Raw genomic sequence first — 17271 nt, forward strand, 5'->3', positions numbered from 1 at the left:
TGTTGTGGCCACGAGCCGTCATCATTGCGTCGGAGTGGAGTTGCCGTGGCAGCCCTGACGGGGCTCAGGAGGATGGTGCAGATGGAGAGGTGGCAGACGGGCCGGACCGGGGATTGGACGGTGACCCCGAGGGAGTCTGGAGTCCAGACATCGAGCAGAGCTTCCATGAAGCCCTGGCCATCTACCCTCCCTGCGGCAGGAGGAAGATCATACTTTCAGACGAGGGGAAGATGTATGGTAAGGACCCGAAAACGTCTGTCTTAACATGACTGTTTGTGATTCTTTTAATGGTGTCAACTCAGTTTAAAATGACCAAATATATTGTAGTCGTATCATATACTATAGCCTCTTACGAATGACAGTTTTGTTTACACTTATGTCCAGCAACTTTGGGAGTAGGGCTGCAAAACGATAAATGATTCAAATAAATGTGTCTACTAGGGCTGCACGATTTGGGGAAATAATCTAATTGCGATTTTTCTGACAGATATTGCGATTGCGATTTGAGTTGCGATATTTGTTTTTATTATGGTCCTTGGTCTTGGAATGACCTTCAATCAAGCCTAAAACTGAGGGCACTTGTCTCAATAGCATGTTTTCAATTGAAGTTGTCTGAAGTCTTCACCACCAGCTGCTCTTGCAGTAATAATTAGTGTACCTTTCTTACTGTCCAAATGTGCACAATGTAGTGACTGCTTTTCGTCTTTTGTTTTCTTAGTTATGTTCTCTGTATTTTATATGTATGTGTTATGTGTAACGTTGCTGCCTTCTTGGCCAGGTCAGCATTTTAAATGAGATTTTATCTCAATGCTTTTTTATCTGGTTAAATAAATAAAAAAGCGACCCAATGGAAGTTTATTGTAAAATACGGTTCTGTTTGCAGCGGGGTAAAAAGGCTTTAAAAAGGCTCCCGTGTATGAATCTCACCATAAGCGATTTTTAATTCATGTCTATGGTGCTATTTTATGCAACATTGCATGCTGGCTAAATATACTGTCTATGCCTGCTGTCCATTCAAACGAAGTACACTGGATATAAACTCCCCAAACAGGCGAAAACCTACCAGTTTCACCCACTGTCTCTGCCACCTCCCTCCATGCCTGGCTCCTCCGGTTTGTATCCCGGTAGGTGAACAGGGACTGAAAGCACCGGGTGATTCCCTACCGCTACGATTATTTTCTCCTCCATTTTTTGGCATACGAGGAAATGAACTGCGGTCTGGCTGTCTCAGCATACACGCGGTTTGATTGGCTAGCGCTTGTACTGGCAGATTTGCATACGCGGGATTTGATTGGCTGACGCCTCGGCTTCAAAAGTAGAACATTGCTCTACTTTTGCAGCGAGCACCGCGAGAAAAGCTATGCTTTGCTCCCACAATGCAGTTCGGCGGATCGTGACGTCACCCCATTCAAAGTGAATGGGCAGAAGCGTTGAAGCGTCAACGCACGCCGCCGTGTGTAGGGGCCGTGAAAGAACTAAACTTACATGAAACTTCCATTGGGTTGCTTTAAAGTCAAGCTTCAGTTTAAGATCCACCCTGTAATAGATGTAGAACATGTGATGGAGCATTACTAACCTGACTCAGGTGGTTTGTTTCACCAAACTATCTAGGAAAGCTCCATTGGAAGCCATTTGGAAAAGTATTTCAAAAATACTTGGCAGGTGATTGGATCAATCTGTCTATCACCTACTTTCATGGGCCACTTCTGATTGGTTAACAAGCACTGGTACATGTGGAGCACAGCACTTCTGATTGGTGTGGATGACTGACACACAAGAACAACAAAAAAAACTACAAAAAATCGCAGGCTGTGCGATTTGATAATTGCATCATTTAAAATCGCGATTTCGATTTAAAATCGATTAATCGTTCAGCCCTAGTGTCTACGCTGGAGGCATTATGTTTTCGTCTGTCCATCACATTCTCATGAACGCAATATCTCAGGAACGCCTTAAGGGAATAGTTTTTATATCTGGCACAATCGTCCACTTGGACTCAATGATGACCTGACTAGAATCTGGTGGTCAGAGTTCACTATGACTTCACAAAACGCATTTTGGCTATAACTCAATTATTCGTGACACCATTTCTGGAGAATAATATCCAAAATGTCAGAAATCAACTTCACTGTGATTTTATAATGTTCTGCAAAAACACTTTCCTGGCAATTATTTAATGGCATAACTCAGGAACAGAAGGCTGATTGTGGTCGGACACTGAAATGTTGACAGTAATCTTTTGAGCCCACCATGAAACTGTGGTGATTGATGGATAGATAGATCTTCGGTCCTGCTGGGCATCCATTTCAATGAACTTATACACATATAGTAATAGAAAAACCACAAAGTCTAACAGTCAAGAACATGTGTTTAATCTATACATCCCAATATGATACATTTCAAAAGAAAATCCTTAAGTAGCTCACAATTTGTTCAGCAAATGAATTAAAGGGAAAATAGCCCATAAAACAATCTTTTGATTCAGAATTTATAATGTTTATGTCTTACTGAAGTGAGTGTCTACAAGCTGTACAGCGACACAAAGATAAGTTTCAAGTATAATGGCTCATGTTTTCCAACTGCATACACTTTATTGGTCTTTTCTTTTACTGAATATTATAAAACTGAAACTTTGTTCTTGAAAAGGTTCCTAGCAAAGGTAGTGATCCACTCCAGAGATGGTTCTGTAGAAACCTCTCAGTTTGTGCCCAGGTGATCTGCCTGGAGGTATTTTGGGACAGGGGCTATTTAACTTCGAGGTAAAAAAAACAGCCCGCGCTAACAGGGTCCAAGACTAGAGCAGGTTGACATTTCAGGTCAGGGTAGGGTTAGCATATGAACCAGTAAAACACACATTCCTGGACATTCATTTCTTAAAGACTATTTTTTTAGGATCTGCTCAGTACACTGCCAGTGAGTGGAGCTTTGATGTATTTTGACCGTTTCTTCCTACCTTATTGAAGTCCTTGGCTGCCACCCAACATTCCTAACATTCCTCTCTCTTTTTTTTTGGCTGAGGGATGGCATTCCGGCCTGCAGCAGCCTGTGTCATGCGTTTGTGTATGTGGGAGTGTGTGTTGTGGGGGAAACTAAATATGTGCTCCCATGCGACAGAAAGAGAGAGTTTGTTTCAACGTTGCAGCCTTCTCTCCTTTTGTGGAAGTGTGGGCTCGCTGTGTGGACCACCCCCACTTCCTTCTGTATAAACAAGGATAGTCCCACTGGTTACACAAATTCACACGTTGGAAAGCGCCACTGACACTGAAAAGAATCCCCACGCTCTTTTTCCAACTTTAGAGTCACTGCCTATTAATACAATCCTTTAAAACCTTTGAATACACATTTTAGTTTTCAAATGTTGCGTTTTATTTGTCAAATTGTATACCTTTTTTTTTATAAAAAAAATGTTTTGTAATTATTATGATTATTTTACAGTTTACCAAATAAAGATTTTTGAAAAACAAGGTAAAGAAAGAAGACAACCTTGCTTTACAATAATAATTAGTGATTCTATCAGAATTTCAGTCTGTGCTTTCCATCCATATCATACATTTCACATATTACATTTCCTTAAATTATCCTTCAATACACCACAGGAGTACAAACCAAAGAAATGTTTGAAACCTTGAATACTATAGATGTACTTTTACTTGACATTGTACAATTTTGACTCGGAAAATATGACTTTTAAGCTAATATACCAATTACCAATATGTAAAATCCCAGACTTTACCTCTAAACCAAACTATTTGTTTTACCCCAATGCATGCTAATAAGTTCCCCCTACGGCTAAACTATGCCCGTCATATTTGAGCTCCAGTCTTTGTGCCCTCAGTCATATGTAACTACTATGAGGTCACCAATAACTATGCAGTCAAGCATGTAACACCATTATTATGGGTGTACTGAAAACAAATAAAAGCCATTCAGATTTTTTTATTTATTCCTTTAGCTAAAATATGTTTCGTCATGACTTTGTGTAGTTTTTTCAAAACATGTCTCTCAAAAGAAATTCCTAAATGGCTTTCCTCCTTAAGTTTATGATTGGTGTGGGTCAATTTTGTTGAGGCGGGTTTCCATTTAGAGATGGGAATAACTCAGTTTAGGTCAGAGACAGTCTCCTGCAGATTGTCAAATACATATTTGGCAGGGCCTCTTCACACTCTGCTGAGAGATGGTCATACTGCATGGTCCAGAGTGAAATATGCAGCTAGATATTTGCAAGACACCTTGCAGATCTTGTCATTTGTCCAGTCATTTACTTCTAATTTAATTGTGTAACCGCATTGAACTAATGACCAAATAAACATAAAGCATAGCTATAAACCAAATTAGTTGAAGAAAGCTTGGTCATTGTTGCAGATGAAGGAAATCCAAGGAGTAAATCAAAGTCAACTTTAATGGCAATCTTTCAGTTTGTGTGTACAGACAGAGAGATCGAAATGACGTTTCCAACAATCCCGAACACAAAAATATTATACAATATACAGATATGTATAAAAGATGCATATTCTATATACACAATCAACAGACACATTTACACATATGCACACATTAAAGGTAGGGTAGGTAAGTTTGAGAAACCGGCTTGAGATACACTTTTTGTTATATTCCATGGAATGCTCTTAACATCCTGATAGCAATGAATATCTTAAGTGCTTTGACAAAAAATCCATAAAAAAATGTCATCTGTGGAAGCCGTAATACTTTAAAAAGCACGACCAATCATTTTAGCCGGCCCGGCTAAAATAACTGGATGGCCTACCTGCCTGTCAGCCTTCCATCTGTGCACAAACTTATCTCGTGCCCTCATTGGTCATGTGCGCGTTCGTGTGTGTTGGAGGAGGGGCTCTGTAAGGAAGTGGCAGATTTTCTCCGGTTGTGTATTTTCAAATTCTAGCGATCTCGAGCCGGTTTCTCAAACTTACCTACCCCACCTTTAAGATAAAAAACACAACAATCAATATATACAAAATAACAGTCACTTCAATATCAAAATCTTTGGGAATGTACATTAGTGCAAGATTGTAACAAAAATAACACATTATAATAAATAACACGCATTATAATAAGTGGCTCATGTGTTTACTGCTGGTGAAAAGGGTCAGTCCTTATGAGGAGTAGCAGTAGGCTGCAGGAAGCTGCATGTGTCCTGTTTTGGGAATTGGAGCAGACTCCTCAGTCTGAGTCAGACCCCTCTGCTGATTTTGGGGAATTCTGTGTTCTGGTAACTCCACAGAGCTGACTCAGCCTGATGTGACCTAAGTTATACCATCGCATCACTTCCCAGAAAGAAGGATTGTGATGTGCATGATGTGAGAATAAATGATTAAAGCTATAGAATCAGTATGTAAGGGCTAATTTCCTCACCATTATCTTTGGCTTCTCTCTCAATCTGCATTTGCAGCTGTGTAGAAAGTGAGTTGCTTACGGTCAGATAAGACTCACCAGGTGGGGGATGGTAGCTGTGGGAGGCAGAGAAATAAAGGGCCGACCATGCAGTCTTTAGTGACCCCATGTGAGAAGTCTTACAACTACACGGTGAACTCTCGTCTCTTTTTCCTTTCTTTTCCAACATTGCCTGCCATCCAGCTTGCCCAATTTCCCTCTAAATGATCACCCGTTGTATATCATATACCCACTGTGTGTGTGTTTGGGTAGGGAAATTGATATAGCCTTACCATCTTCTCAAACTTTAAGTGCAGTCACATTCAACTTTCATATTCTGCTGGCTTCATTTCAAATGGGATGGAAAAAGATTCCAAGTCTCTCGATCTTCTTTTGCTTCAAAGATTGTTCTGGAATTTTAAGAACAGCCTAAACCAGTTCCACCAGTTTGACAACGTGTGACTCCGAGGCTGAACATGACGCTCTCATAGCTTGAATGTATTTAAGAAGATTCATGTTTTAAAATACAACCCTAATAAAAGCCTTAAACTTGATAACAAGAGCTTCGACCAACACCAAGCATTCATTTATCTTTGGTTGAAAGTTGTGGCAAATTTTTAAGAAGATGTTCTTTTCTTGGCCAAATAGTTACGGTTAAATGACATTTAAGGTCATTTCACCAGAACACCTTTTAGATTTATGAAACTAATGACGCCAAGATCATCACTAATAATTATAGGCCATTACATTGACAGGTTATTCCATACTTATCAAAAGCTCTAAATGGCTCCAACACTGAAAATTGAGAGGCTGTCTTTACTTTTATATACATTTTTAGGAAAGGATCACTATTATGAACCCCCTGATCAAAAATATATATGATGACTATATTGACTGAAGTAAAGCAAATGTGTTAAAATAGGTAATGACGGCGTATTTTGATCAGAACATATTGTATCGTGCGTGACTAAGGTTTAATGATAGACATTTTTGATTTCAACTATTCCTTTTTCAATTTTAGGTCGAAATGAGCTGATTGCTCGCTATATCAAGCTACGAACAGGGAAGACGCGCACACGCAAACAGGTATGTACAGGCAGTAGTGAAGAAGATAGTACATGTGTTTTATGATAAACTGTTGTAATTTACTCATTCACTTTGATACAATTATTATTAAAGGACCCGTGGCTTTTTTAAATGGCTAAATACTGTTATATTTTTTATTATTATTTTTTATTATTTTAAATATCTTTCTAGTTCTCTACCTGTGTTTTTAATTCTTGTTTTTATGCACCACGACACCAAGTCAAATTCCTCGTACGTGTAAACCTACCTGCTAATAAACCTGATTCTGATTCTCATTCTAAATCAACCCTTAAATGTGTGCTTTTTCATGGGGGTCCCCCTGGCTTCATAGGTGTCTAGTCACATTCAGGTTCTGGCGCGTAAGAGGGTACGAGAATACCAGACCAGCATCAAGGTGGGTGCCCACTGAATCAACTCTCCCTTCCCTCTGTAGTCACATCCCCTCTTCTTTTCCTTTCCTTTTTCCTCCCATCCTCTGTCCTTCGTCCTGTCTTTCGTCAGGTCTCTAGTCACCTGCAAGTCTTGGCCAAGAGAAAGTCTCGTGAGATTCAGTCTAACCTCAAGGTACACACGTTAGCTGCTTCGCTCTGCATGTGGCCTAAATCTAACATTAAATAAAATCAAAAAATACGTCTTTGTCGGAGCTTAGGACGTATTACGAGAAGGCATATTTAAAATAATAAAGCATGACATATCTATTTAGTGTTACCGTGATGCTTGGATTTCTATACAGGCATCTAAGGCTGTTGCACTAAATCATGAGGATGGAGATGAGTACATCCAGTTTACAAATAGTTAGTTGCATGATTTGTAATACCATCATTTTTGTTATTAGCAGTGGGAACAGGACGCGGCATGCTCAGGCTTTGCAAACTCGTATTATTTTCAAACATTGCTTTCCGTCTGTATTTGAAGTCGTGAGCGTTGCTCAGTATAAGAGTCAGATTTGTTGTATTTTATCATAGTATGTTGGAAATAGTTTTATAAATGCATGGCAGTAATGTTGTTTAATAAGTGGCTTTGGAAAGTGTATTACATTAGATACAGTAGTCGGCTCGTTTGAACTAAGCATGTGCATGGCTTTAGTAACGTAAATAAATGGCTTGCATACACTCAGACACACAGGGAGTAGTTAATGGGCCCCTCGTCCATGTGCACATGACCAATTTCAGTTTTCTCTTTAAAATCATTTCTGATCTCTGTCTGAATCTAAGAAACTTCCCTCAGTACTTTGTATACCTCTTTCTTCACTCTTATAAAGGTTCTGTGTGATATCTTTTTGCACCAAAGGCATTTATCTTGCCGCCCATTTGGAGAACATGTTTAGATTTCCCCGCAGGTATATTTCCTGGTATAAATGTTAGCTCTCAGCTTTAACACAGCATTCATCAACAGGATGTAGCTCGTCATGTCTGTTAGATTATAATTTTGGCTATACTGTGTTTTTAGTGTGTAGGTTAGGGGTGTAGTAATTTCAAAGAGTTGTATGTGTAGAGGAAGGTGTTTTTCCTCATTGCCTAGTAGAAAATCTGTGACCTGCTGTTGTTTTGTATGTACTGAAGTTAATTATTAACGTGTCTCCTTTGCCGTAGGCCATGAACTTGGTAAGTTTTGGATATATAACTACAATCTTTTGCTTCAGGCTTTGTGCTTTGTGGTTGGCATCACATAACTGCTAGCCCACATTGCAGTTTTACCGCCAGACTCAAAAATCCTGCTCATTACTCCATTGTTTTTTTAGTGGCTTTAGTTAAATACTGGTGATGGCTCCAGTTAGCTAGTCTGCTACCTTGGTGCTCTTTCTGCTTTGGCATCCCACTGTATCTGCTTTGCACTCTGTCCTGTCTTCCCTCATAGTTACTGCTTCATGCTGAATTACTGTATAACATGTTGGCTGGCTTGCTGTCTGCACTGGCCTTGAAGGCTGGCTGCTTCTAAATTTGACTGGATTTGACCAGATGGAGCATTGTCATTGTGTATCGCCTTTTTCTCTGTTATTCAGGACCAGGTATCCAAAGACAAGGCACTGCAGACGGTGGCCAACCTCTCGTCAGCTCAGATTGTGTCTGCTAGTGTAATGAAACCCCAGACTCAGTTCGCTCCACCAGTCAGAGTGAGCCTCACACACACACACACACACACACACACACACACACACACACACACACACACACACACACACACACACACACACACACACACACACACACACACACACACACACACACACACACACACACACACACACACACACACACACACACAGTCAAGCATCTGTTCTTTTCTACCTTCTGGGTAAAGCTCTGAGTAATACTATCTGCTCCATTTCCCTTCTTTCCTTTTGTTTAGTTTTGGCCCGGCCCTATGCCAGGACAGGCTGGACATTCTCAGGAGTAAGTATCACTGGCAGATTATTTGGTGTTGTTTGTTTAAACCGGAGAATGTCTCATCATTTTGTGTTCCTTTTTGCAGCATCAAGCCCTTTGCACAGCCACCATACACTACACTACCACCCACTGTCGCTGCACCTATCAGTAAGTGTGAACCCACTGATTTTTACTGAGTTTTAAGCGATAATGTTCGGTATGTTAATTGTTTTCCTGATTTAAATGTTTTACAGGCTATGAGCCCCTGCCTCCCCAGCGTCCCGCCGCCATAGCAGCTCCTGTATGGCAAGACAGAACCATCGCCTCAGCAAAACTACGGCTACTAGAGTACTCTGCATTTATGGAGATCCAGAAAGAAAGGGAGATGGTACAGACACCCAGACCTTTATAAAATACTACATAATATTTTTTAATGTCCTTTCCGATTGTTTTCTTATCACTTCTCCTTCCTTCCCTACAGTATAAACACCTTTTCGTGCTCATTGGACCGTCAAACCCGGGTTACAATGACCCCGTTTTGGAGTCCATAGATGTGAGGCAGATTTACGACAAGTTCTCCGAGAAGAAGGGAGGCCTGAAGGAGCTGTATGAAAAAGGGCCGCACAACGCATTCTTCCTGGTCAAGTTCTGGGTCAGTACACAATGCCAGTATTCTCCCTTTTTTACAGGCGCGCTGCAGAAAAGTAGGTCAGGGTAATTAAAAAATGACCCCAGGAAGTCAGGTGATTATTAGGGTATTGTACGACATTGAACACAAAATGCATTCCAGTTTTTACGTTGGATTTATTTGTATTACTCATTTAGATAGATTGTTAGTTTATACATTATACAACTCAGTTTACAACCAGCTACACTACACTGGGAAAGCAAAGCCAGTGTGATGATAGGGCACAGGAAATTAGTAGTTGATAGCGATGGTAAATAAACAAAAGTAATCTTTACATTCAGTGTTAGTCATCAGGCTGCAACAAATAGTTGAAGGCTTCAATCAACCTGTTCTTTCCAATTCTACATCAACATTTTAATGATGTACAGTTTTTTTATATATACATGTTTACTCATTCTTTTAAACTATACAATATGACAAAAGAGATTTAAAGATGTATTCAAAGACCACAAAAGCAGCTTTAAATACAAATAAATACATTGGTACAGCCATAGTTAGTTACTTAATATATCTGAACAATGTATTTCCATCCAGACCCAGGTATTTGAAGGAATAAACACATCAGAGAGGGTTGTATCTGTCTTTTTTATTAGCTTCCACTGATTTATTTTCCTCTCTTGACACTCATTCTCCATCTTTCTGTGCTGGCTTCAGGCGGACCTGAGCAGCGACATCGAGGAAGGCTCCGGCGTGTTCTACGGCGTGAGCAGCCAGTACAGTGGAACAGAAAACATTACCATCAGTGTCTCAACGAAGGTCTGCTCCTTTGGCAAGCAGGTGGTCGAGAAGGTGGAGGTAAGAAGCTTTAATTGAATACTCATAATGCATTTCATATGCAACCGTTTTAAGATATGGTTTAATTGTTTATGTGTGGATTTCTCTCTCTCAGACAGAATATGCTCACATGGAAGGAGGAAAGTATGTGTTCCGCATCCATCGCTCGCCCATGTGTGAATATATGATCAACTTCATCCACAAGCTCAAACACCTGCCGGAGAAATACATGATGAACAGCGTACTCGAGAACTTCACCATCCTGCAGGTGTGTGTTGGCCCCTCATGTTATTTCCTATATTAGTATATCTTGACAGGTCTCTGTTTGTTTTAATATAAGTTAGATTAGATTCCTTTATTGTCACTTACACAGAGTACAGCAAAATTCCAAGCATTCCCGATGGTGCAATCACACATAACATACAGTATAAGTATCATTTTGAAAATACAAGCTAAAACTTTTCATATATAATAAATAAAATGACTATAAATTGGACCTATGATACATTGAACAGTACGCTTACAAAACAATACAACATTACCATACAAATACAAGAACAATGCGGTCAAGGCAGTAAAAAATGTAAACAAGTCAATAAGTAAGTTATTGTACATGTATTTATCAGTGCAGTTGATGATTACATTACATTGCATTTAGCTGACGCTTTTATCCAAAGCGACTTACAATAAGTGCGTTCGACCAAGAAGATACAAACTAGAAGAAAACAGAATCATATAAGTACATCAGGTTTCATATGCGGCTTTCACACCAGCGCTTTTCCCTTTCTAGCTCCTAGCTAGAGCTTTTCTGGTTCAGCTCCGGTTTCCCTTTTCAGCTCCCGCTCTGTTCACACCGCCCAGCCGCCGCTGCTGCGTCATGACGTCACCGTTTACATCGCTGATTGTTTCCCCAACGGAGCTCACAACAACAACGGGGGGGGACTGCGTCGGGTCGATGATAGTGTTGCTTTTAATCATACGAAGCCAGATTAAATTAAATAACGACTTCTCCAACCTTATACGTTTCTCCAGAGTGCTGTGGTTCATTGTTTATTAATGTGTTTCAGCGGCATTTACCGACCGCTGCAGTGCTGGCTGCTCTTCCACGGGAGTGTATTCTCCCGTTAGCTCCGGGTTAGCTCACACGGCTCTAAAGTATTCACTGTCTGACTGTCACACAAGCAGCTGATACATATCCCCAGTTCCCCTTAAGTGAATGTGTGTCAGTCTGAATTGACGCTGTTTGGCATCACAACGCTGTTATGAAAGTTTCTCTGGTATAACATGGGTGATGTTAGCATAGCAACCGAAGCTAAACTGACTACTTGCCAAGCCGTTTTCTACAGGCACTTTTTACCGGCGTATTTTTCATTATGATTCTACTTGTGATAGTCGGACATGACAACCTGTGCAGCCCATGTATTGATTCCATCCGATAGCTGCTATAATAACAAACAAAACGTCTGCCTGCTCTCCATAATTATCAATAACAGCGAACGGATGGTCAAAGTAAGGTACAAATAAACAGAATCACACGAAGCCTGGTTAGTGTTGCCTGACTTTATAAAGTGTGTTTTTTTTTATAAGTGTGTGGTTGCCTTCTAGTCACTTTGCTCAGCGCTACTGCTTGTAGGCAGGCATGACGAGACTCTTCAGTCGACCCATGTTCAGGGGAGGTGGGTTTAGTTTCCTGCACGCCTCGACGTAAGAGAGACGTAAGCGAGCCGAGCCGGAGCTGGAAAAGCGCCGGTGTGAAAGGGGCAATAGAGCCAAAACATTTCAAGTGCTACTCAACTAGCTTTAGATAAGCCAGTCCTTTATTAGTATATAAGTGCTTTGTTAGTAATTGTATTGCTCGAAGTGGAGTCGAAAGATTACAAAACTAGAAATAAATAGGTGTTCTATAAAAACGGTATGATGTAGAATATAAAGTGCAGTTGGATGTAAACATGTACTTAGTTGAGCATAAGTTCAGTTCCATTAGTGCTGTGATTGTCTGGCTGTGTTCAGCTCACGTATGGCACTGGGGTAAAAGTTGTTCTTATGTCTATTTGTCCGTGATTTGATGCTGACCTCCACCATGTTTCCCTCTTTCTCTCGCTAGGTGGTGTCCAACAGAGAGACTCAGGAGACTCTGCTGTGCATCGCCTTTGTGTTCGAGGTGTCCACTAGTGAACATGGAGCACAGTACCACGTTTATCGACTAGTTAACGACTAGCAGCACATGGTGTGCATGCAGAGACTCTCCACAGACTTTTTGATACATACAGCATAAACACTATTTCCAGCTCAAACACACAGAACCCCCACTCCTGTACTCTCAACACACTTGTTTTAACAGACCAACAGTCACACTCTAGTCACACCTCTTGTTTGTATGTGTATGCTTTTCCATCACTGCAAACTATGCACCCTTTTTTAAACAGCCCATGACTTAAACACTAAAGTGAAGTTCTTTTATTATAGATTTCTACAAAAAAGTGAGTAATTATCACCAAGTGTTGTGATGTAATCCATGAAATGATTTAGTCACATTAACCTCTCACCTGGAGAAACTGATTGAGCACATCTCAATGTATCAAGGTGCATTAAAGGTGTTCGTCTTTTTTTTATTGTATCCACTGACAAGCAAAGGAAAAGACACATAAGAGCTAAATGCTATAAAACAAGTTTAATATAGGGTATTCTATTTTCATATCCATTATAAGGGCAATGTAGCTGTGGTGCACTAAAGATGTATATTCTCTTTTCCTGGCATATGTATTTACGGCATAGGTGTGACTGATGTGAGACCAGTTTGAATATAGATTGGCAATCAAATCATTTAATCAGTGTTAATGTTACTATTCCACAATGACTTTTCCTTCTGCAGTTTAGTATCTCTGTAAGGATTGAAAAGAGCCTTAATTGGGGTATCCTCTATCATTGCTTCGTGTGGAGAATCATTATTATACTCCACTTGGTTTAATCAAAACTCTAAGGGAAATGCAGCAGGAAATATAAGTCTGCCTCTTCCCAGAATGCAATTCACTACATGTCTAGACGTAAATGTCCTATTTATATTTGAAACACGTTGTAATGTGTAAAGAGAGCCATCCTTTTAAGTGTTTAAGTTAGGCTCACCTGTCTTTGGAATCAAAAATAGTTCACAGCTAGTTTAATATTCAGTTCACACTTTAGTATCAGCAGCATTTTGAAAGAAAGAAATGATCTTTTACTGTTCATTAACAAAATCCAGTTTTAACTCTGACTGTGTGGGCTCGCTGCAGTATTTCTACCTCCACGTGAGTTGGGATAAGAATGTGCTTTGGTTCATAAAGCCTTAACCTGAGGAGCACTGATGTATAGGACGTGTACACTACACTTGTAATGGTACTGTTTATAAACCAAAACAAGGTAAATAGACTCGTTTTTGTAAAGATGAACTATCTTTTTTTGTATTGTACCAGCACGGCTAGAAGTGTTACTCTAAGCATCAGAAATGATGGGTTGTTTTGGTTGTATCTTTTTGGATGTATGCAAAATGATGTATGGTACAGACCACACTACGGTCACCCACAGTGCACTGGGGTAGATTTTTGTCTGATAACACTAACAAATTATCCAGCTTTCATTGCTTTTTTTCTCTTTTGTTCAATGTAATATTTTTTGGTTTCTGGTACAAGTTGCTACCAGTCTTTTTTATATAGTAAGTGTTTTTTGACTCTATTACGCCCTTTCCAGGCAGGATTATCTTTAACCATGTGAAAAGTGACAACGATTTGTCTCGACCATGAAAGTAAAAGCCGACTGGTTCAGTTTTAAATAACCATATTCACTTTCTGGTCAGCTAAAAATGTTTATTCTTTTATTTTTCCTATCACTGTACTCTGGTTGGCTGTGCCTCATCACTCCTTTGGTCAATTCTGCTCAGTGAATTAAATCTGTGCCTTCATGCTGTACCAATAAAATCACATGGTGTTTGCAAAATTGTGTATCATTTAGAGTTTTTATACTAACACTTTGGCTGCATGGGAAAGGAATTAATTAATGTTTAAACGTCAATCCCTAATTAAGTGAAATCCCATATACTGCACAGGCCTATTTATTTGCTTTAGTTTCAGTGTCCTCATCTGTAGTTTTTGTACTACGACAAGTCATAATGTCTTCTGTGTATTGCATTCCTATATCTACAGCAATTTCAATTATCTTTTTTGTTATGTTATAGCCACTTGAACAGTTTTAACAACGTATGTCACCTGATTAATCACCCCCCCTTGTGTTACACACTGAAAATGTCATGACATAGGTTGCATTTCTCATTCAGTCTGCTAGATGGGGCTGTCACCTCAGTTATATAGACTTGGCATTTGTGTGTGACAAGTGTCTCCTCTTCACGGAAACATGATCTTATTTGTATTAATTATCACATGTGTTGAGATATTGGTGTGATAGAAACAAACAGTGCCATTCATTGTAATGATTCCTTAATGTTAAAAAAATGCTATAAAAGTATTCATATTGGCAGTTTTTGTTTGGCCAATGGGAAAGTATGCTGCTTTTATGTGCACCACTGAAATGAAAGATACATACGTGTCATAATAGAGCTTATTTAGGGCAAAGGTTGATATTTATCAACACAGCTTTTGCTATCTGTAAATGGACTGCATTTATATAGCACTTTTCCTTCAGCATCCACCCATTTACTATCATTCATAAAGACGCAGAGACTGCCATACAAGATTCCATCAACTCAGGAACACTAATACTCACACACATTCAAAGCAGCCGGATCTGTTGAATATGAGATGGCAACTATCCAAGGCATACATAAACAAGTAGGTGTAGGTGATAAGAATCTTTCACAGTCTATAACCTTTACTTTCCAAGAAACACAAAAAAAACGTAGTACTAAAAAATTCTATTAGAATTTAACAAAAAAAAAAAACACTAACACCTGTTAAGTTTAACAGGATATCAAAATAAAATGTTTAATTGCCCTAAAGATAAAAGTGATTGGATAGTTCTTCATGTTATTTCTTGTCCTTTAATTTTTATTGTACAATGCCATGTCTTTTTATGCTGCTGCAACACAAAAATGTCCCAAATTGGAATCAATAAAGTTCTATCTTATCTTATATTAATCCATGTTACAGGTGCGAATGGATTCGTTAAGATCTTAATACCAACTGGCATCTGCATCGTGATCCAGTCTTTTTAATGTATTCAATAAGGGCCAACAGAAGACAAAAACCAAGTTGTAAATCTTTAGACACATTTTTGCTTCATCCAGATGTTCTGTAGCCATTGTCAAAGGGCATGACGGCCTGTACACCTGCTCACTTCCAGTATTCCTTAAACATTAGTCAGAATGTTATCCGTCTGGAAAGGCTCAAATAACCTACGGCGTCCTGCAAAAACTACATGCAGTGAACAGTCGCACACACACACACACACACACACACACACACACACACACAGCCCTTAGGCAGGGTGTGGTACTTGCTGTCCACATAAGCATGCCAACATTGCAGCAGTACAAGAATATAGCTGAGATAGTTCACAGGTTGCTCGTGTTGTATTTCAACTTAAATTATTGAGCCATGATGGAGCACTGATAGTGGTTTAGTTACTAAGTTACTTTACAATCGAATAAATCTGGCTTTAAAACGACATGGGCTTTGTTTTTTTGGTCAGTTTAACTATACTGCCATGTCATGATCCGATAATCCTACCTGATCTAAGGAATTTCACACTATCTGACCATAAAACTAATGTTTGACTCATGTTCCTCCCTTTATCAGATAAAAACTATGGTAGGAATATAGACTTCATATGCACCGAGTTGTTTTTCCTTGTCATTAATACACACACTTCAAAGATATATTACGCACATGATACAGTATGTGTTACCTTGGCAGGTTTAAGGAGAAGGGTGTGGTGGGAAAGTGTAACCTGCAGAAACGTAGCCAAAACATTCCGGTTAAGCAGAAAGCATGTGCTTGATGTGTAGTCTCCTTCTTTCTTTTCTCTCTTCTAACTGGCTCTGCTATTCTCAAACTGAGATACGTTGGCTCCTGCCCTGACATCACATCTGGCATTGAACATTTGCATAAAATAAAAAAGCAGGGCATCGGGAGTTTAGCCAAGAAGCTGTCGAGGGAAAAAAACAGCAGTGTACCTCACACAGGTCGATCAATTTAGTTTGTAAAGATGATTAATGAGGACATAATTATAGTGTGGGAGAGAGAGAGAGATAGAGACGTGAATCAATTTGAGTAAAGTTTAGTAAAGCACTATCAATTTTAGTAAAGTTAAAATCATGATGATGTCTTTACCTTTGATTAAAAAAAAACATTTATCCAAAAACAGCCTTATGCCAGCTGACTTATGTGGAGTTACAACCGAAATAAGGAGCAATGGATGGATTCAAGATCACTTAACATGGGCATATCGGAAGAGGCGTTTTAAATGGAAATGAAGTTCAGAAATTAATGGAGAAAAAAAAGTAGTTTGCCATGCCCTGCTTGTAACAACATCAAAATGATTTTACTCAGATTTTACCGAATAAGTCAGCGAAGTTGTTAGGTGGATATACCGTTGTAAAATGGAAAAAGAACCTATGATTATGCTAGTATTTGTGTATGTTAATTTGTGTTATTACTTCATTTATTTAAAAGTGTTAAAACAATCAAAAATATTACAAGAAAAATCTTGCATTCAAAAGTTAACACTGAGTATTATTGGCAAAAAAGTGTATGCATACAGTATTTATGATATATTCTGCCTATAAGAGAATATTCCTGTCAAATTGATATTGTACAATTTGGCACAATTTATCTATAAAGCCTTAATAAAATTGTTTATGAATATTAACAAACCCTAACAACTTGTAAACCCTTTCCTAAAGTGTGGACACATATGTATGACATGTACAATATCTTTTTGCAGCAATGCCTTATTCCTAATTATGAATCATATGAATTATTC

The 17271-nt window shown here is 39.1% G+C and overlaps 1 protein-coding gene across 1 annotated transcript; it reads left to right on the forward strand.

Moving 5' to 3' along the window:
• On the forward strand, nucleotides 1-14289 carry tead3a (TEA domain family member 3 a). Its single transcript, XM_034144745.1, is given in 13 exon segments — nucleotides 1-217; nucleotides 220-237; nucleotides 6410-6474; nucleotides 6806-6868; nucleotides 8067-8078; nucleotides 8477-8587; nucleotides 8824-8867; nucleotides 8947-9008; nucleotides 9095-9228; nucleotides 9322-9492; nucleotides 10183-10323; nucleotides 10418-10570; nucleotides 12407-14289. Coding segments are annotated over 13 exon segments (1233 nt in total). The 5' UTR covers nucleotides 1-72; the 3' UTR covers nucleotides 12521-14289.
• Nucleotides 14290-17271: the final 2982 nt, after the last annotated feature.

This window comes from Trematomus bernacchii, unplaced genomic scaffold (assembly GCF_902827165.1).
Source record: "Trematomus bernacchii unplaced genomic scaffold, fTreBer1.1, whole genome shotgun sequence".
NCBI lineage: Eukaryota > Metazoa > Chordata > Actinopteri > Perciformes > Nototheniidae > Trematomus > Trematomus bernacchii.